At 41.8% G+C, this 22,537-nt stretch overlaps 1 protein-coding gene across 1 annotated transcript in view; it reads left to right on the top strand.

The window, feature by feature from the left end:
* DAGLB (diacylglycerol lipase beta) overlaps nucleotides 1–21,408 on the top strand; it is a 56,235-nt gene extending 34,827 nt beyond the window's left edge. The window contains exons 7-13 of the mRNA XM_040358454.1: nucleotides 6,285–6,344; nucleotides 8,333–8,413; nucleotides 9,651–9,778; nucleotides 15,327–15,395; nucleotides 15,479–15,551; nucleotides 18,863–19,113; nucleotides 20,243–21,408. Of these exons, the coding sequence (XP_040214388.1) occupies nucleotides 6,285–6,344; nucleotides 8,333–8,413; nucleotides 9,651–9,778; nucleotides 15,327–15,395; nucleotides 15,479–15,551; nucleotides 18,863–19,113; nucleotides 20,243–20,441 (861 nt within the window). The 3' untranslated portion in view covers nucleotides 20,442–21,408. The remainder of the gene's footprint in view (nucleotides 1–6,284; nucleotides 6,345–8,332; nucleotides 8,414–9,650; nucleotides 9,779–15,326; nucleotides 15,396–15,478; nucleotides 15,552–18,862; nucleotides 19,114–20,242) is intronic.
* The last annotated feature ends 1,129 nt before the right edge of the window (nucleotides 21,409–22,537 follow it).

The raw sequence follows: 22,537 nt of genomic DNA, 5'->3' as shown, positions 1-22,537 counted from the left end.
AAAAAAAAAACATATAATGTTTGGGGGTTCTGAGTAATTTTCTAGCAAAAAAAATAAAAGATTTTTACATGTAGGAGCGACGTGTCAGAATTGGCCAGGGGAGCAAGTGGTTAAACGGGTGTTCTTTAGACAGTTGATTATAAAAGGGCATTACTTAACAAAGAAAACCACTTCCTATTTCATACTGTCAGTAATTGCACCACATGGTAGAGAAATGTTCTGACCTGAGAAAGGAAAATTTTTATTTACACAAAAAAGGTGAAGGCTACAAGAAGATCAGCAAATCTTTTACTTAGTCAAAATACTACAGAAAATATGATGCAGGGATCTGTAACCATCTCAGAGACATCCAGGCCATCCACAGAGTTAACACCTTGACAAAAGCATCTTCTGATGAGAAGGGTTGAAGAAAATCGCCATGCAAGTTCACTGCAGTTGGCTAAAGAAGCAGAAAGCCAAACTGGGGTGATTGTTTCCTGTGACCCAATACAACATATACTACAGAAAAATGGTGTGTACATGGGTGTCGTCCACAAAGGAAGCCTCTCCTAAAGCCCATACACAAAAAAATCCCACCTAGAATTTGCCAGGGCCAATGCTGAAAAAGCAGACTACTGGGACTCTGTACTCTGGAGTGATGAGACCAAGATAAATGTGTTTGGAACTGATGGCTTCAAAACTGTACGGCGTCGCAAGTGAGGCGTGCAAAGAAAAATGCATGATGCCTACAGTGAAACATGGTGGTGACAGTATCATTCTTTGGGGCTGCTGGGGTCGGGAATCTGCATTTCATTGATGGTATCATGAATTCACAGATGTACTGCTCTATATTGAAAGAGAAGATGCTACCAATCGCTCCGTGCTCTCGGTCGTGGTACACTTTTTTTTCTAACACGACAATTGTGATGGACCCCCGTACTCAAGATGATTCTGTCCGCCGTATCGCTCCTCCGTCCGGTACCACATAATCCAAGATCCCTTTGCTTTGCCATTCACTAGTCGTAGCTTATTGTAGGGTAAAACATCAGAATAGCGCTATTTTTCGTGGGAAAAATAGCGCTGCTATACCGCCAGCGCACCTCCCGCGCCCAGTGTGAAAGTGGCCAAAGTCTCTGTTCCGGATAGGTCTGTCACAACAATATTCCAAAACGCGCATCTAAGGCCACTGTTGCGTTTCTGAAGAACAGGGTGCAAGTGATTCAGTGACCAAGTATGTCTTCTGATCTGAACCCAATAGAACCCCTTTTGGAAAGTCTGAAGACACAAGTTGAGCATCACTCTCCATCCAGCATCCAGGTTCTATAAGAGGTCATTCTTGAAGAATTGAAAAAGATAGGTGTTGCAATATGTCGCCAACTTGTTAATTTCATGCCTAGAAGGCTTGATGCTGTCCTTACAAATCATGGGGGTCATACAAAATACTACCGTGTTTCCCCGAAAATAAGACCGGGTCTTATATTAATTCTGGCTACAAAAAACACACTAGGGCTTATTTTCAGGGGATGTCTTATTTATTTATGGTATGTACAAAAAAGTTTCTCCCCCTGTCAGCTCTGGAGTCAGCATTGTGAAATTCTGTAATCCCAAAAATAAACCTTTGTTTAAAGACCTTATAAAATGATGTAATCCGTTCTGTAAAAAGATAATATGTGTAGTGTGTCTCCTTGTGTAACATTGTGGAAAATACCTTACTTACAGTGCCGCTTGCCGCTCACGTGAGCCACTGGAGCTCTTCTTCCCTACTCCAAATACTGCAGAGGGAGGGGCCAAGATCCCCAATGACGTCAGCCCCACTCTGAGTACTGCAGTGGGTAGGGGCTTAATAAAGTTTTATTGAAAAAAAAAAAAAAACAGCTGATATCAGCCGGAAGGAGAGAAGAAGAGCTCCGGCGGGTCACGTGAGCGCCCAGCAGTGCTTTAAATAAGGTATTTTCCACAATAAAGTTACAAAAGGGAGACACACTGCACATTATATAATCTTTTTACAGAACGGATTACATGTTTTTACAAGGACTTTAACTAGGGCTTATTTTTGGGGTAGGGCTTATATTGCAGCCATCCCAGAAACTCACGCTAGGTCTTATTTTCGGGGTAGGGCTTATTTTCGAGAGAAACAGGGTAGATGTAGTATTTTTTTGTTGTAGTGTCTATTCATTTTTGCATCAACTAATTTGAGAAATCTAAGTTTTTTTATAATAGTAAACTTCCTACCATGTAATAAGCTGAACAAATCTATATATATATAAAACTCAACGTATGTATGTATGTATGTATGTATGTATGTATGTATGTATGTATGTATGTTCCATCATCTTGTCCAAACGGCTAAAGATATTAACATGAAACTTGGCACACATGTTACTTATATGTCAGCAACAAACATAGGATAGGTGGTTTAACCCTTACCCACCCATTTGCCATGGTCGGGGTTTTTCTTTAAAGTCCCATTCAACTCTATGGGAAATACATGTTACTTCATAACTTCCAAACGGCTGTAGATATTTCCATAACACTTGGTCACATGTTACTTATATGTCCACTTAAACTATAGGATAGTTAATTTATCCCTTAACTACCCCCATTTGTGAGGATCGGGGTTTTTGTTTAAAGTCCCATGCAAATCAATGGGAAATGTATGTTCCCACATAACTTCTGTACGCCTGGAGATATTTCAATAATACCTGGTACACATATTACTTATATGCCAAATAAAAATAGATGACAGTTAAATTAACCCTTACCTACACCCTTATATAAAAGATGGGTATATTTATATTACTATGATTTTCCTCCCCAAGACCGGGCAACGCCGGGTATTCAGCTAGTGTTCTATAAACGCCAGTTTTGTCAACATTTTGGAACTTGTTCTTGTGTTCATTGAGATATTGGATAAAATCTTAGGGCCAGATCCACAACGAGCGGCCGTAACTTAACTTTCCTATTTAAGTTACACCGCCGCAAAATCTCTACCTAAGTGCCCGATCCACAAAGCACTTGCCTAGAAATTTTCAGCGGTGTAACTTAAATCCGTCCGGCGCAAGGGGGCCCAATCTAATGGGGCGAGTCCCATTTAAATTAGGCGCGCTCCCACGCCGACGTACTGCGCATGCTCCCGACGCAATTTTCCCGACGTGTTTGCGTGAAGTTACGTTGCGCCGAGTTTTGTGAATCGCGGGTAAAAAAAGTTGCGTCGGGAAAAAAAAGAGATGGCGGGAAAAAAAAAAATTTAAAAAAAAATTTGACAGCGTCGCGGGAAAGAAGGGTCTACTTTTACATGGTGTACTAACTTTACACTTTGTAAAAGTAGCCCTATCTTTGCGTTTGCAAACTAACAACTTACGGAGACTTCACAAAGGAAACCGCTTCATGGATCTCCGTGCTAATTTGATACCCGCGGGGAATTTCGACGAGAAATGCCCCCAGCGGCGGCGGTACTCCATCCTAAGATACCGACAGTGTAAAACTATTACACCTGCGGATCTTAGGAATAATGCGTAACTGATTCTGTGAATCAGTCGCATAGATAGAAACAGGGAACGACGGCGTATCAGTAGATACGCCGGCGTATCCCTTTTGTGGATTTGGCCTTACTCTAAAGGGGTGTACTCATTTATGCTGAGCACTGTAATTGAAGTTGTGGACTCTCTAGTGATGAGGAGTGATGTGTGTTGGAGATCTTTTTATGTTAAAGTGTTTAAAACAACAGTAAAAAAAAAGTCGTATATGCAGCATAGAATGCTTGTTATACTCACTGGCCCAGATTCAGATAGATAGACGGCGTATGATCCGACGTATTCTGAGTTCCGTCCGTCGTATCTATGCGCCTAATTCATAGAATCAGGTTCCGCATAGATCTCCCTAAGATCCGACAGTGTAAGTGACTTGCACCGTCGGATCTTAGGCTGCAATTCCAGGGGCCCGCTAGGTGGCGTTTCGTTTTTTGTACGCGAGAAAATGCAAATGAGGAGTTCCGCCGTTTCAGAAACGAACGCCCGCCCGGCGCTTTTTTTTTTTTTTTTACGTCGTTTGCGTTCGGCTTTTTTCCGGCGGATAGTTACCCCTGCTATATGCGGCGTATCCTATATTAAGTATGGCCGTCGTTCCCGGGTCGAATTTTGAATTTTTTACGTTGTTTGCGTAAGTCGGTCGCGAATACGGATGGACTAATTTACGTTCACGTCGAAACCAATGACGTCCTAGCGACATTTGGAGCAATGCACGCTGGAAAATTTAGCAGCGCGCGCATGCGCAGTTCGATCGCGCGGGGACGCCGCTGATTTAAATAGTATACTCCCCCTAGCGCGGAATTTGAATTCCGCCGGGGATTTACGATCTGCGGCGCAACTTTAGAGGCAAGTGCTTTCTGAATACAGCACTTGCCTCAAACTTGGGGGCGGATCGTAAATGGATAGATTACGCGGATCTAAAGATCGCTAATCTATCTGAATCTACCCCAGTGTGTATAAGGGGTTAATCCTCTGCATTGTAACGAGGCTTTTATCCTGTATGCACAGATCTTCCCCCTCCTGCAGTCTATGGGAAAGGCCAGCTAACACAGGCAGAGTAGCCAACTTGCACATGCTCAGTTGTCTTTTTTTTTATGCTGGAGAGAACAGTGCTTGTTCTCAGAGATAGCCAGGTCACTGCTATTGACCTCACACATGTGGGCGTGTATACAGTTGTAATCCTCCTTCCTGAACTCGCAGCACTGGATATTGTGCAGTTCATCATGTAAGTGGTATACAAATCATCCAAAAAGGTATATAGTGGCAGTATTATAATGTAAAATGGCACTGGGGGGGGGGGACATATTACTGGTATTAGTAACACTTTAAGTATATGACACCAAAGGTGTTTCACTGCTTTTTCTGATCATATGGCTGAGCGCATGTGTGGGAATCTTAAAGGGACCAACACCAGAGGATAGCCAAACCAAAAAGGATACAAGTGGGTAAATATCGATGGAGGGGATTTCTGTATGTAATGTGTATTTGATTACTCATTGAGGTGAGAATACTGGGAACACTGAGGTGTCACAATCGGGTGGAAGTACACCATTTGTTTATATGTTGTCACACTGAAGAAAGAAAACAAAACGCCTTCTTTATCATTTGATATATACTATTATGCACTTTTTAGCACACGTGCACTTTACTTTTATTGAACTATTCAAATACACAGAGTGTGAATTGTTTTAATTTCGATATTTTTTCATCACGGCTCATTTGAGGTTATTTGTTTTACAGTATCAGTTTGTTTTTTTTAGTATGCGCAACACTCATTCATATTTATTATTTCATACAGTATGGTGTTTGCAGCAACCACACTTGGCAAATATATAGTTTGAGTTTCTTATTATACAAAGACATGCTGGTAGGTTAATTGGCTTCTGTCTAAATTGGCCATAGTATGTGTATGTATGAATGTGAGTTGGGCACCTTAGATTGTAAGCTCCCTTGAGGGAAGGGACTGATGGGAATGTACAATGTATATGTAAAGCGCTGCGTAAATTGACAGCGCTATATAAGTACCATAATAATAATACATTATTAGTTCATACACTGTGAATTTGTTCTAACCGAGGCATACCGTATTTTCCGGCGTACAAGACGACTTTTTACACCGGTATTTCACAGCCAAAAACCGGGGGTCTCTTATACGAGGGTTAAGCAGCTGCTGCTCGATTTCAGCCCGCCAGGCGCTCTGTAAGTCTGTATTCTGCGCCGCTCAGCCAATCCCGATGCACTCTGTTGATGACAGAGCATACTAAGTGCTTGGATTGGAGTAATAACTCTGCCAATCCGGCAGGCTTGCATGCTCTGTCATCAACACAGTGCATCGGGATTGGCTGAGCAGCGCATATAGATACATACAGACCCGGCGGCGTCATTTTCGTTTTGAAAAGGCATTGCATACAGCCTTTCAAGCACCCGGCGAGGAGTTTCGTTTTGAAAAGGCATTCCATACAGCCTTACAAAGCACCGGCGGGGGGGGGGGTCGTCCAATACGGTGAGTAGACCACAAAACCACTGTTTTTGCAGTGTATTAGGGGTCGTCTTATATGCTGAGTGTCTTATATGGGCAAATACGGTAGGTATTTTATTTACTTCCAAACACTGCCAATTGTGGACTTATTCGTAATCTCAACGTACAACCTGGAGATGTAATCTGGGTTATTTTGTTAGGTTTTCTACTGTTGATCTCTGGGGGGGATAGGTTGTTACACAGCGCTTCTATGTTTTATATCTATTATTTTACTCTTTGCCAGGGATGTTTGATGACTGTCAGCAGAATGCGAGAATCTGCAAACGGAGGGGGTGGAAGGAGATTGCTTCTCACATAAGGTAAATAAAATAATCACTACTGGTTTAAATGCTTGTCTATTTATTTTTATATTTTTAAAGGCACTTTCTTGACACTCATTTATTCCCATCATGCACACATCAATTTTCTGTAACCAGAATGTTTGATTTATACTGTATCGGTGTCAATCTTTTTTTACCTTGAAGAATTGGTAAGGGTTTGTCAAACCAAACTAATTTTTAGTTTTTGTAAATGCTGAAGCATTAGACGTGTGACAATTTTTATATGTATGGCTGCTGGATTTTAAATGTATTTTTTCTTAAAACTTTTTTTATTGAGCAGTACAATTTCAGAGCACCACTAAGTAATAATGCATATTCGGGTACAATGAGAGCTGTCCATTTCAATATTGCAACCATGTGAAGTACATTTAACTATTTTTGTAGGTACAGTGGTAGCTAATGAAAACCAGTAAAAATATCAAGGAGACAAAATACACATAGAGCTAGTACAGGGTGTCAAAAAGGTTGAGCTCAGCCAAGTATGAGGGGGGGCTGGGGATCGCGAGGGGGGGGGGGGGGGGGGGGTCTTGAAGCTGCACGCAGAAGGTGTTTTTTTTAAAGGAGTTGTAAAGGCAGAAGGTTTTCTTGGGCTGGATTCACACAATGCATTTTTAGTGCTTTTTGCATTTTGCAGATTTGTACTACAGTCCATTTTACATGGTTTCCTATGGAACACGTTCTGTAGTGCAAATCTGCAAAATGCAAAAAGCAACTGCATAGGTGTGAATCCAGCCTTAATGCATTAAGATAAATTTGTGTGTGTAGGATTAACCCCAGCACCCCCCACCCCCCGATTGCTTATTTGAGCCCCATCTCCAGCGATGTCCAAATGTCTAAGCCTTGGGACACTCCTCCTGATTGGCTGAGACACAACAGGGGTGCCGCTGGCTGGCTGACTGACAGCGATTGGAGCCAATCAGGGGAGAGAGGGGGCGGGGCTGGGTCGGGGCTCTGTGTCTGAATGGACACACGGAGCCGTGACTTGACTTCAGTGCCCCCATAGGAAGGGTGCATTCTTCTAGAAGGAGGGAGCCAGGAGCAGCAAAGAGGGACCCAAGAAGAGGAGAATTGGGCTTGCTCTGTGCAAAACCAACTGCATAGAGCAGGCAAGTGTGTGTGTGTGTGTGTATGTATGTGTGTGTATATATATATATATATATATATATATATATATATATTATATATATATATATATATATATATATATATATATATAATGTATGTATGAGAGAGAGATATTTTAAACCAGACTTTACAATCACTTTTATACATAGAATGCATTAGGGTGAAAAGCCTACAGCCTCGCATTAAAGCGGAGGTCCACCTTAACTTTTTTTTTTTTGGAAAGAAAAATGTGAAAAAAAATTGTTACTAGGCAGATCATCCTAATCTGCCACTTCCTATTCCGCGGCGATCTTTTTCTTGTCCTTCTTGCGTTGTCTTCTGGGACTTGTGTGTCCCAGAAGACAGCTGGCCATTCACAAAGCACCGCGCGCATGTGCAGTAGGAACGGGCAGTATAGCCGCAAAACTCCACTGCCTGTTTCCCTTACTTCGAATGGAGGCGCGGGACTCGATTCGATGGACGGACCGGCCTCGGGCGGCCAACATCGCAGGCACCCTGGACAGGTAAGTGTGCTTATTAAAAGTCAGCAGCTGCTGACTTTAAAAAAACATTTTTTTACAGCTGGACCTCCGCTTTAAATCTGTGTTCTTGCATGTGCTCATATGGAAGCTCTTGTTTCCTGCCATACTGCATGTCCCACATTTTTGCACAGACCTTGAGGTCAAATTACATTACGCATTATGTGATTTTAGCCCTTTAAGGAGCAGTTGTTTGGGTTAGTTGTTGTTTACTAAACAGGTCATTCACAGTTCTAGAGAGATCATTTCTGAAATGGTATCAGGCTAAACGTCCTACCACGTTATGGCACGTTGTTAACTGCATACAAAAATGTCATTTTCTAGGGCATATGTCAAGCTGCAAGTTACATATACAGAAGATTAATAAATGATGGCATATTGAATCAAGCCTTCACAATTGCACCAGTAAGTATTTCCTTGCACCTTATCTATTTTTCTTCTGCTCTGTCACCAGAATTAGATCTTTAGACCTGTCACCAGGCTGCAATAAAGTGACTGTGCGTGTTCTGTAGAAGAATTGGGCTTTGGTACAATAGACTAAATTCAAACCTCTTTCTGGATATTTAAAGGGTTTGTAAAGGAATTTTTTTTTTTTTATCTTCATAGCTTCCTTTACCTTAAAGCGGAGTTCCACCTAAAAATGGAACTTCCACTTAATCCACTCCTTGCCCACTTACATGCCACATTTAGCATGTAATTTTTTTTGGGGGGGGGGGGGGGGGTGGGGGCTTCCTGTCCCACTTCCTCCTTCCGCCGATGGGCTGGTAAGGCAAATAGCTTAATCGCCTTATTGCAGCCCCTCCCTGTAAGCGAGCACCTGTCCAATCGGACGGCGCCGCTCGCGAATGCGCAGTACTGCTCGCGCATGCGCAGTGGGTGCCCGGCCGTAAAGCCGAAAGCTGTCACTGCCGGGTGCCCACACTAGGAATGAAGACGCCGCCTGGCAAGGGGGGGGGGGCGGCGAGAAGCGGAGCCCCAGCCGGCGCGTTGCTGGAACCTTGGAGCAGGTAAGTGTCTGTTTATTAAAAGCCAGCAGCTACACTTTTTGTAGCTGCTGTCTTTTAATAAACTTAAAAAAAGGCTGGAACACCCCTTTAATGCAGTGCTGTTTTCATGTCCTCATTGTTCGCTTTTGCTCTCAAGTTGCTATAATTCTTCTCTGATCTCCACACTTACTGGTTGACTGTTTCCTGATAACCACAGTGCTGGGAGCTGGAGTTGTGTTTTTAGTCCAAGTGAGCCCATTCAGCCAAAATTGGACATGCTTTTGGTCCTGTATTAAACCATGAAAATATAAATTGGAATAAGCTCCCCTTCTGTAATGGTCAATCCTTGCACTCTCTGAATATTTCTCAGAACATTATGTGCAAAGCACTGGGATCTAGTGCTTTGACCAATTTTCAGGTCAGAGCATAATCACCTATGGGAGGGGAGAAGATTGTTAACTCTGTATAAGCTTTGACATGAAGCTTGCATATGGTTTTAGTCCCACATCTCTGACAGAAGGCCAGGGAACCACAGTGAATGGACCATATTACCACTTAAATTGCTTTTGGATGCTGAGGACCCTCCTATCTGGGGCACATCTTAATGTTTTTTTTTTTCATCTTCTGTAGAAGTCTTTTACTACTTTTTCCTGCAGGAATACAAGTTGGTCATCGTAGGACACAGCTTAGGCGCTGGAGCTGCTTCTATATTGGCAATAATGCTTCGAAGTTCATTTCCTACCCTGAAATGCTATGCATTTTCTCCACCAGGGGGCCTGCTAAGGTAAGAATGTGCTTTTCTGTTGACATGTAGTAGAGTAAGAAGTACATTAAGGCACCTGTGATCTGTCTTAGGATTTGTCTACACAATACATCACTTGTGTCTTTTTTTTCCAAATGTTCTTTTTAACATCCCCGCTTCTCCCTTGTGTGGGGCATTAGGCAGAATAAGCATTGTCTGTGCTGCATCTAGCTGGGCAAGCAGTGCAGGGAATCTCACAGACCGATCTTCAGTTTCAATTCAATTTGTTTCTACTTGATTAGGAAGCCAGGAATTTGAGGGAGTTTCCACACTGGGGCGTTGTAGATATTGCTAAAAACGGGACAGGGATACCCACATATCAAAAAAATAAAAATGGGCTTGAGCTATAACAGAGCAGCAGGGCCCTAATCGCATGTAAATGATGTATACTTGAAGCTGAATTTTTTATCTGCTTTTATTTTGCCTTCCCTGATTCCCCATTTCCTTCTCGACATGCTAATAAAATTATTAAACAAACTTTTTTTGTTATTGCATACCTTATTTTAGACAAAGTGACTTCATCATTAGACCTTTTGTGCTTGCAATGCAGACAGATCATTACTGGTGGGAGGAGCCAACCGGGTGCTGTACATACTGTAATTTCCTAAAAACAGAAAGCAGGGATAACACCCACATTGTGATGCTGAGCCTCCATAATTGAACAGCTGAAATCCAGCCATTTAGCTGGCTTCTGGTGAAGGTGCATGACCGAAAAAGGTCTGCTGATCGGCATCTGATCAGAGCTTACAGCCAATGGCAGAGTGCGTCGGTGTGTTCTGGTGGGGGGAGGGCACTTCCCTGTCAGAACACAATATCTCAGCAAGAGAGATCACTATACTAACATCAGATAGATGCTACAGTGGCGACTTTTGAGCTCTTCAGTTTTTACTAGTAATGTATATCAGGCTTAAAGCGGAGTTCCGCTGAAAAAAAATTAAATAAAAAGTCAGCAGCTACAAATACTGCAGCTGCTGACTTTTAATATATGGACACTTACCTGTCCTGGGCGCCCACAATGTCGGCACCTGAAGCCAATCTCTCCCTCGGCTCGTTCCATCTTCGGTAAGGGAATTAGGAAGTGAAGCCTTGCGGCGGTTTCAATACCCTGACTGGACGTCATATGACGTCTTCAGGATATTGAGCCGCTGTGCGCCCCGGCGGCCCGCATCGCGGCGATCGTTGTTGCAGGCTGTCAGTCTACCACCCCCCGCAACACTGATCTAGGTAAAGGGTCTCTGACGGAGACTCTTTACGACGTGATCAGCCGTGTCCAATCACGGCTGATCACGATGTAAACAGTAAAAGCCGGTGTTAGACGAGAGTAGAGGAGAGCCGATCGGCTGCTCCTCTGACGGGGGGTTTGTGCTGATCGATTATCAGCGCAGCCCCCCGAAGATGCCCACACTGGACCACCAGGGATGCCAATCAGAAATTAATAGATGCCTAATGGATGCCAATCGGTGCCCACAATGGGCATCACTAATTGGTAGGCATTATTGTTTGGCACTGATTGGCATCCATTAGTACAACACATTACAGTACATCAGTGCCCATCGGTGCCACCTCATTGGTGCCCATCAGTGAAGGAGAAAACGTACTTATTTACAATGTTTTGTAACTGAAACAAGTGGTTTTTTTCCCTAAATTTTCGGTTATTTTTTTGGCAGAAAATAAAAATCCCAGAGGTGATCAAATGCCATCAAAAGATGCCCTTTTTGTGGGAACAAAATTATAAAAATTTAGTTTGGGTACAGTGTAGCATGACTGCGCAATTGTCATTCCAAGTGCGACAGCGCTGAAAGCTGAAAATTAGTCTGGGCAGGAAGGTGTATAAGTGCCCTGTATGGAAGTGGTTAAATAAACATTAGCCATTTGTCTGTCTAATGCAGCAATCTACAAGGTGATGACAACTTGCCTGACCAATGCAGTTCTCACAAGAACTTGCTATGGTTTAATAAATCACACAACTAAAGCAAACATTAAGAGCAGGATCATGGAAAGTCAGTTTACTGACAGGAACAGGCAGGATCAATAACTAAATAAATAACATTACAACAAAATTATTATCGCAAAAATAATGAAGGAAGAATCAAAGATAGGAAGGAAGCATTAAAGCATTAAAAGGTTGGTTGGTCGGTCAATTGCAAGAAGGATTGGTCGTTTAATCGCAGAAAGGATCAAACTAATGAAAAGATCAGTCGATCAACCGCAGGAAGGATTGGTCGATGGAAGGATCGGTCGTTTGATTGATCATCCCTTGTGAAAGCAGTAAAGTTGATGATAAAAAAAATAAGTAAGAGTGTAAAATAAAAAGTTTTGGATAAAATAATATATATACACACACACACAGTGCCTTGCGAAAGTATTCGGCCCCCTTGAACTTTGCGACCTTTTGCCACATTTCAGGCTTCAAACATAAAGATATAAAACTGTAATTTTTTTTGAAGAATCAACAAGTGGGACACAATCATGAAGTGGAACGAAAGTTATTGGATATTTCAAACTTTTTTAACAAATAAAAAACAGAAAAATTGGGCGTGCAAAATTATTCAGCCCCCTTAAGTTAATAAAAAAAAATACAGATTTTTACTTGTAGGAGAAATGTCAGAACTGGCTTGGGTGGGAACTGATTAACAAAGAGAAGGGGAGGCGTAGCCTCAGGGGAATAGCATTGCTCTATCTAGGCAGGAGAAGAGGGAAGGGGTGGGGGGGGGGGGAGTATTGTCTCTCACAGACTACGGAAGAGAGGGGGGGGAAATAGCGTGGTCAGGTTACATGTTTCCATCATCCAGCTATCGGAGATCAGCAGCCTTGATAAATGTGGTTAGTTTACAGTGGAGGGTCACAGGAACAGGCAGGATCAGCCAGGTATTGTACAGCATAGAAAGGGACAATTGGCATAGCAAAAGCACTATGCTATATCTTGTGCCCTAAACGGACAGGAGCATTTCTGACAAAAGCCAGCCCAACATCCAGCTTCGAACGAACGGGCATGCTGAAAAACCAGCAGCCGACCGACATCTGAGCAGCGCTCATAACCAATGGCTGCAAATGCTGACCGGTGTGTTCTGGCAGTAGGGGAGGGGGTTTATTGCAGCAGTCCCCCTATCAGAACACAGTTGCTCAGCTGAGAGATTGCTGTACTTGCATCGCATAGTTGGTACAGCATTTAGTTCTGGATGTGATTACCATCCACTTATCCTTACCCCCCCCCCCCATTCCACGTAAAAACTTGAATTGAATTAAAGCGGTAGTGAACCGCTGTTTGTTTTTGTTTTTTTTGTTTGTTTTTTTTTTCAGACCACTGGGTTGAACGGGAAAAAAACAAACACCTGTGTGTACTAGGCTTAAGATGTTCCACGATTGAATGGTGAACCACAGTTCCATATGGATAATGGCTTACTGTTGATTTTTGTTCCAGCGCCACCTGAACAAAAACAAAAAATGACCATCCAGAGGCTACATCAAGAGACTCCTGGGCTCTCCCTTTAAGAGAAGTGGTCTGAAGCCCTTTCCCCCTTCCACATTCAGAGTCATCACTACAACTCTGCAAGCGTGAGCTCTGCAGGGACCACTTATCTATACCCCCCCCCCCACATTCCATGTTAAAACTCAAATTGAATTAAAGCGGTAGTGAACCGCTGTTTGGTGTTTTTTTTTTTGGGGGGGGGGGGGGGGGGTTAGAACCTGCAAGGTAAAGCTCTAATGTGCTAGTATGCATTGCATACTTTTGTACATTATGTGAAACTTGCCTTAGAATGAAGTCTTTCTAGCGTCGAGCTGTCACCGCTGACAAGGCTTTCATCTTCGCCCGTCTTCCTTTCCGTGTTCGCGGACTCCAGCTGTGTGACTGGCCAATGCTGCGATTTACGTCACGTAGGAGCTGCTGTTTACTGCACAGGGCTCTGAAGGAATGGTCTGGGTGGTCGTTCCTTCAGAGTGCATGTGCTGGTGACGATGCACGTTTACGACATATTTACAGTACCTATAGGTAAGCCTTATTGTAGGTACAACTAATGCGTGGTAGTTTACTTCAACTTTAACTGCTTCAGCCCCGGAAGATTTTACCCCCCTTCCTGACCAGAGCACTTTTTACAATTTGGCACTGTGTCGCTTTAACTGACAATTGATGCTGTACCCAACAAAATTTGCGTTCTCTTTCCCACAAATGGCGCTTTCTTTTGGTGGTATTTGTCGTTCTTTTTGTTTATAGCACCAAAAAATAAAAACTGCAATTTGTAAAGAAAACAAAAAAAAACACCAACTCTTTTTTCTATAATAAATATCCCAATTTAAAAAAGAGGAAAAAAAAATATAAAATTTCCTTAGTTTAGGCCGATCATGTATTCTTGTACATATTTTGGTAAAAAAAACGCAATAAGCGTATATTGTTTGGTTTGCAGGAAAACGTTATAGCGTCTACAAAATAGGGGATAGAATTGTGGTGGTTTTTTTTTTATAATTTTTTTTTACTAGTAATGGCGGCGATCTGCGATTTTTATCGGGACTGCGACATTATGGTGACAGATCGGATACTTTTTGACACATTTTTGGGACCATTGACATTTTTATACAGCGATCAGTGCTAAAAATTATCCTGTTCCTTAAAGCATGTTTCACAGCACAGTGCTTGTGCTGTGTCATTTGGCCCCCTGTAACGCCTAAAAAAAAAAAAAAAAAAAAAAAAAAAAAAAACCTGGCTGATCCTGCCAGTTTTCTACCCTCCTCTCTCTGCGCCTACTCCAATATATCAGGGCTGCTAAACACTGACACTGGAGTCATCCGTACGTGCCTCTGTTATCTGCAGCCTGCTCTGTGTGTCCTTTGACCCCCTCTCTGCCTGACATCGCCCCAATCCTCTCCTGCTCTTAAAAAAAAAAAAAAAACGGTATTTCTTCTTCTATAGTTGCCTCTGATATATAACAGTAAGCCCAGCAGTGAATGTCTGTCTTTTTTAAAGATGTGCTGTATAATAGTTTGCTTCAGAGTGCCGTTCGGCGCTCATGTGACTGCTCGCCGGTCTTTCTCTCCTCGTCTCAGCTGACGTCGCCAGGGGTTTTCCAGCACCTCCCCCCTGCAGCTATCAAGTCGGCAGTGGAGACCAGCTGAGCGCTGAACGCCGCTCTGAAGTAAGCTATTACACTGACATACACTGCGGAGCTTACTGTTTATATATCAGGGAACTGTAGAAAAAAAGGAGTGCTTGTTTGTGGATTTCTGGGGTTGCGCATCTGGTACTGGGTACCTCCTGCCATCTGCAGGATGGATTGAGAAGGACAATATCAGCTGCTGAAGAGGGAATCATTTGTTTGGGGAATAGAACACAGCATTTTAATATATTGGAGACACTGGTGTATGTGGGAAATTTTTGGTAAATTTGTGTAAAGATGGACTTGCCATTTAAGTAAAATATTTTCCCTATATTGTGCTTTCAGTGTTGCTTAGAGCCCATTTTATTTTGGGTCTGGTAAGCCTGTGTGATAAGAAAGGGAAAAAAAAAAAACTTCATTTGTTTTTCCTTTTTTTATAGCAAAGCTCTTGCTGAATATTCACAAAGTTTCATTATCTCCATAATTCTGGGTAAAGATTTTGTACCAAGGTACGTACCCAACTCTGAATATGTATTCCATACACATGTAGTAGGAGTCCCTGTATTATTGATTGCTACCTTGTTCTGCACAGATTGAGTTTACCCAACATGGAAGACTTGAAAAACCGAATACTAAGGATGGTGGTCAACTGTAACCGGCCCAAGGTATGTAAGCTTTGGCTATGCCTTTTACAAGCCGCTGCATCCTGAATTTGTATATGTGCAGGCCGCTTTATTTTTTTTCCCGAATGGGTAAGGATAAAAACTCTTCATTACGCTTATCCAGGGGTACTTACAGAGGCTTTTCAATCATTTTTATTACGTTTTCTTTCCAAGTAAAAAAAGGAAATGCAAAGCATAACGACAATATAAGCCTTATATAATGCTGCACACACAATAACATGGGTACACACTAAAATCGTAAGGGGCGTGACCTATCCAATGGGTCTATTTTGGCTGCATTTAATAGAAAGAAAGAGCATAGGATGTAACACATGATTAAAAACTATGCAGCAGAGACCAATAGTTGGTGATAAATAGTCCGGTCACAACCGAAAAACATCAAAATATTAGTGATCATAACATTATTTCAATTAGGAGATCAGATGGCAAAATTAGACTGGCTCACTCCAGCTCTATAATATGAGGGGCCCTTCTAAAAGAATTGCATTACTGTTCCAACTATTAAGTATGAAAGGCCTATGAGGGATAGGGCACCGTCAAAATTTAAAGTGATGCTAAAGTCTGTTATTTAAAAAAAAAAAAACATGTTACAATTACCTGCCCTGTGCAGTGGATTTGCACAGAGCAGCTGAATCCTGCTCTTAGGTCCTCTTCGTTGCTCCTGGCCCCTCCCTCCTGTTGAGTGCTCTACAGCAAACAGCTTGCTATGGAAGCACCTGAGTTTAGCCACAGCTCCATGTTTCCATTCAGACACTGAGCCATGGCGCCCTTCTCTCCTCATTGGTTGACTAAATTTGATTGACAGCAGTGGGAGCTTATGGCGCTGCTCTGCTGTCTCAGCAATGAGGAGGGGAGTCACAGGAAGCCAAGACACTTCTACAACATTGCTGGATCTAGAGGGAGCTCAGGTAAGTATTAGGGGGGGCTGCTACACAGAAGGCTTTTTATCTTTAATACATGGAATACATTTGGATAAAAAAACCTTCTGCCTTTACAATGACTTTAACATCTGCAAGGAGCGCTTTATAAAAGTAACACACACAAACATCAAAGGGCCATTACCAACCATTTTCCCAAACATTTATCACGGTCTAGTAACCCCTCAACTTATGCCAAAGTGTAAGGGGTGGGAGAAGGGAAACAGGAAAAAAACTATAGGAGAAAGGGTAAAAGAAGGGAAGAGGGTAAGGAAGGAGAATTGAAAGATCTAAGGAGAGAAAGAAAGTGAATTTACGGCCGGGGGTCCATCTCTCTTGAACCTAGGAGTCAGCTTTGTGTGTCTGGTACCTGTAAGTAATTAAGCCAGGGGGGCCAAATTATTTCAAACCGTGATTGATTGTTTGTTTATCCCTCAAGACACTCACAATCACCATGATTCAGGTAAGCTTACATTTCACCAGGGCTAAATTGATAACCAGACTTTTCCTTGCAGATGCAATAGCGATTTTGGTCACTAAATACATGAATTAAATTTAAAGTTTTGTGTGCGTCTCGGGACATTTCTCAACTGGTTTGTTGTGTCTTTAGTAATATGTACCATAATAGCCAAGTATATAAGAGTGTAGCCTCATCCAAAAGCAACTTTAGGTCAAGTCCACAATAAGTGTAAAGTTGTGTCCACCTAGCCACAAATCCTTAAGGAGGAAGCCGACGAGACCAGGTACCACCTGGCATAAACTTTATACCCTGCTTCAATCATTCATTCAAAGCAGCATTCAGCATGCCTTTGTGGATACGGGTACTCTCAAGAACGTCAATCCTCCGCCTCAGGAGCTATGCCCAGAATCCTTTCCCACACCACCTGGTTAAAGTTTATCAGATGGAGTGATGAAGAGTTTGTATAGCATTCAAGCACACCACAGCAGTGGGTTCTCTTTGTACATTTCATCACTTTTTGTCAAGGTGACAGTGGTTTTACCAGACGGTAAGTGAGGGTAAATTTGCAACCACAACACAGACAGCAGTGAAAACCTATAAGCTTCTAGCCCTCATGTGTATATAAAAATTAAAACAAAAACAAGTTTTTTTTGTTATTTTTCTGTCTGTGTTGCTGTTGGAGATTTACCCTCACTTCCTGTCTGGTAAAATAAGCATCACCAGGACAGGAAGTCTCTAACAGAGAGCCCCTGATAGCTGTAAGGGCCCTTTCACACGGGCGAATCAGTAATGATCCGCTCCGTGTGTCCGCAAAAGCTCAGCGGGGATCCTCCGTAAAATCCCAGCTGAGCTGGCAGCTGACAGGGCGGTCCCCGCACACTGTGCAGGGACCGCCCTGTCTTTCCTCCGCTCTCCCCTATGGGGGATCGGATGAACAATGGACCGTATGTCCGTGTTCATCCGATCCACCAGACGGAAGAAAAATAGGATTTTCTTCCGTCCGAAAAATCGGATCAGTTCGGAGGCGTACGATTACGGGTGTCGGCGGATGGTCATCCGCTGACACCCGCAATCACATAGGGACCCATGTATGTCCCGTTTTCATCCACAACGGATAGATGAAAATGCGGACATACGGTCCGTACGTGTGAAAGGGTCCTAAAACCTCAGTCCTAATCATTCTCTTGGAGCTTATAAAGAATTCTGCTCTGCAAATTACCTGCGTGAAGGTGGCAAATTTTGAAATAATGCTTCCAGGTACAGTCGTTGTCATTCTATCAATTTAGATATATAAAGGAAATCTTTAAGTACAAGACAAAGATTGCTATTGCTGATCGACTTCTGGAAAAAGTCTTAAGCTATGAAGAACACTAAAATGCTGATTTTTATTTTTACTTCATTAAATCCCCAAGGGCCCCCTTGAAGTCTGTGGCCCAGGCTAACACTGCATTCTGGCAAGATTATAATCCACCACTCTGTACAAACAGGATTTGAGGGTAAAGCCACGTAAGAGGGTGTATTGATACGTTATAGCAGTGGTCATCTGTCCTCAGGGCCCACTAACAGGCCAGGTTTGCAAGATAACTGAAATACATCACAGGTGATATCATTTGCTGCTCAGTGATTGCAGTATTCTAGTGTGCATCTCCCCAAAGTAATAGATAAAATCTGGCCTGTTAGTGGGCCCTGAGGACAGGGTTGATGACTGCTGCATTATAGGATCTCATGCTAGCTATTGGATAGAATTACTTGAAAATGTCCTTTCACTGTATTTTTTTTAGATAAGGAACTGTACATGCTGTACCTAAAAAGAGACTTGTATAGATAATCCTAAAACACCTGTTGAGACAGAAAACGCATTGTGTGAATGTGGTAGTCTAATTATTACAATTATTTCTGGGATTATCTATCTTCAGTACCAGATCCTACTTCGTGGTTGTTGGTATGAATTATTTGGAGGCGATCCGGACAACTTCCCAACAGAACTGGATGGAAGAAACTTGGCCTCCTTGTCACAGCCTCTACTGGCTGAACAGAGCTTTTTGGTCCAGAAGTCATCTTCATATAATACTCTGACCGATGGTTCCCCTCTAGATTCCCCACGACACCCTCTTCTGTACCTTCCAGGAAAAATCATTCACATTACAGAAGAAAGCAGATCGGGATGGTACGTAGATGTTACTGATTGTGCAGGTGTACATACCGTAGGATCTAGCACTTTAATAACTGAATTATGTCAGCTCAAGATAAATTGAAATGTTAACGCATATTGTCAGTCTTTTGAATGATCTAATTGGTGATACAAACAAGCCCAGATCGTCCAAGGAAAACAACTTGTTGATTATTCAATTTTTTTTATTTGCTCACCTTTAGGATTCCCTGGTGCCTTTTTAAAATGACCCATAGGTAGCATAGACTTGTAATACATTCTTTCTATCCTACAAGTTTACAATTCTATGTGACACACTATGGCCCTGTTAAATGAACGGAGAAGTAGAGCATTGGCTATAAGTTGTAGCCAACCCAATTGGGGCACTTCTTAGGAAGGGTCTCCTTTTCCACTTCAAGTGATTTCAAAGTCTTTAAAAAAATATATAGAAATAAAATACATTATACTTGACTGCTCTGTACAATGATATTGCATAGAAAGCACCCTCTGCTCTTCTGTCTGTACCCTGCTGGTTCTATCAGCATCTCCCTGCTCCAGATGCTTCCTTAGCAAGCTGAGTGCTAAAGAGGCACCCATGCATGCGCACTCCCAAGCCAGGCTTGGCATCCTTACAAGAATTTGACTGACAGTAACAGAAGCAATATGGCTCTGCTGCATTCAGTATCTCCTGTGAAAGCAGGAAGTGAGATGGGAAAATACGTTGTGTAAGTGGTCATTACCTCATGGTTATTGCCTTACAAGTATGGGTCTTGAGGTCAAATTGATCCAGGAACACCATCTACATACAATTTATATGGTCTGTTTTTTTTTTTTTGCATGTTTCCTCTAGGACTAGGTACTTAAGTTTCTACCACAATAATAAAAAAAAAATAGATTGGTCAGTCTGAGTTGTTTTTACGAATGAGATAAATTCACTTAAATCTTTGTTCCCTGAAGAATCTTTATGCTCTGAGTAGTGCATTCTATATTGCCACTATATAAATGCTGGGGGAAAAAAAGACCTCTGCTTACAGACAAGTGTAAATGAGGATTGCACATCTGAAGATAGATATGCACCATGTTTTTTTTTTTCTGGGTTGGTACACGGTTCATGGGTAAAATTAATATTATTTTTTATCTTTTTCAGGTTGTGTTTCTCTGATGTCAAATATAGTGCAAGGTGGTCAAAGGAGACTTCATTTAGCAGTATTTATATCAGCCCCAGAATGATCACAGACCACATGCCGGACATTGTACTGAATGCACTAAATAGCCTCTGTCAAGAGAGGGTCGGATGTACTTCCTGCCACACTCCCCAGCAGACTGTGCACAACAATCGGATATAGCATGGGATGTTTATGTCCGCAAAGATGCTCTTAACTGTCCTGATATAAAGAAACAATGAAGATGTTTTACACTGTGACCTATAAAATCTGGATCTCATCTTCAAATATAATAGTCCTCAGAGGAATCTGGCTGGGAGAAGGAACGCCAGCCATTCTGGCTTTTGCAGACTTTTTTTTTTCTTTCAATATGCAGGTTGCATTTAATTTTATAAGTACCGTAAATAATGCTTATTTTAAGAATGAGAAAATGAGAGTAATGAACAAAACTGTTAAAACCTTACACTATGTGTGCTTTTATGCACTTAAAGAAGAACTTCACAAAAGTATTTTTTTTTTTTTTTTTTTGAGTTGAGATATGAAGGCGTATACAGTACCTGATTTCATGCCTGCCATCCAGTGTGTAATGTCCTGCTCTGAAAAATTGTCTCCACCAGTTTGCTCTGTCTGTTCAGGCTTTGTCATTCAGAAATTCTTCCATCTGTCTTTAACACAAGCAGAGAAGGGTGCACAAGGGTTCTTTTGGCCAAGAAAGTAACTAATTGTACGTGTTGTACACCACAAACTACTCCCAGCTAAAATAATTTGGCGTTCTCTGTAGGTGGCCTATTCCTGTCTGCTATGCAATATTCAGTGCTTTATTGTGTGTTTTTTATTTTATTTTAGGAGGTGAGTGAATTGACTTACAAACCAACACGGGATCATCAAATCTAAGCACAGCTAGAGTGCAGTTTGCTGGTATGATTTATTGTCATTCAGCTGCCCATGAAATGTGGCAATGAACTACTCTATAATTTTTATTGTATGTGTGTACATAATGTATTTCATTGTTTTGTAAGTAAGCCAAATATGTGTGACAGGGATGTCTGTAAACAGTTTGACATTTTACAGTTTGTGTGTATTTACCTTGTACATGACCAGGTTCAACATCGCTTTGACATGACACTTCGATAGTTCATCTTATTGCTAACCAGTCTTAATGTTGTGTTTTTTTTTTTTTTTTCTTCTTCTTCTTCTTACTTATGAAAAATCTTGCCTGATGAAGGGCTCAAAGAGATGATAAACGTATGCCATCTTCTTTGCTTACCATGTTATGAAAGTTTATGAATTCAAAAAGATAGTAGGACAAACCCCCAAAAAGTATTTAAATATATTAATAGTAAAAAGGTCAGGTCTGAGCATGTGGGCGCTTTACAAAATAATGTTGAGTGGGTGACTGGGGACAAAGAAAAGGCAAATTACACAGCTCTGTGTATACAAAAGAGCATGGGGATGGTATTGACACCGCGCCAAATGATCCACAATGGCTCTAAAGTTATACGGTCCAAAAATATTTAGACCCAATAAAAGTGGAGAAAGCTACTGGACCAGATGGCATCTACCTATGGATCCTGAAATAGTTGAGCTGTTTTTTCAAAGCCATTGATACAAATTTTTAGGGACTCTTTAATGACTAGAATAGTACCACTGGATTGGCATAAGGCCAATGTGGTGACTATATTTAAAAAGGGATCAAAGTCTTTACCAAAAAACCTATAGACCTGTTTAACTTCTATACTTGGGAAGATGCTGCAGAGTTTAATAAATGACCACATAGATGAGTACTTGCTGGGAAAAAAGAATTTTAAGCAACAGATAGCATAGAGTCATGAAAGACAGAAGTTGTCAGATAAATCTAATTTCTTTTTATGAGGGGGTAAGTAAAACCTTGGACCGAGGGGTGGCTGTAGATGTGGTATACTTGGATTTTTGCAAAAGTGTTTGACACAGTTCCCCACACATGGCTAATATGTAAGGTTAAGTCTACAGGTCTGGAAAAATCCATTTGTAAATGGATAGAAAACTGGCTGAAAGAGCCTATTCAGAGAGTAGTGGTTAATGATTCATACTCTGGTCTAAGGTTATCAGTGGTGTACCCCAAGGTTCAATTCTGGGACCCTTACTTATTAATACATTTATAAATGATATTTGGGCTGGGGATGTCTCCCATTTACAAGTCAACCTCAATGCACTGTTTTAATTGGGCAACGCTGTGGCAAATGAGGTTTAATGTTGATAAATGTAAAGTTATGCACTTGAAGGGGCTAGGAACATATGTG

This window comes from Rana temporaria, chromosome 6 (assembly GCF_905171775.1).
Source record: "Rana temporaria chromosome 6, aRanTem1.1, whole genome shotgun sequence".
NCBI classification, from domain to species: Eukaryota; Metazoa; Chordata; class Amphibia; order Anura; family Ranidae; genus Rana; species Rana temporaria.
The sequence above is the reverse complement of the archived record's forward strand: the minus strand, read 5'-3'. Positions and strand labels throughout refer to the sequence as shown.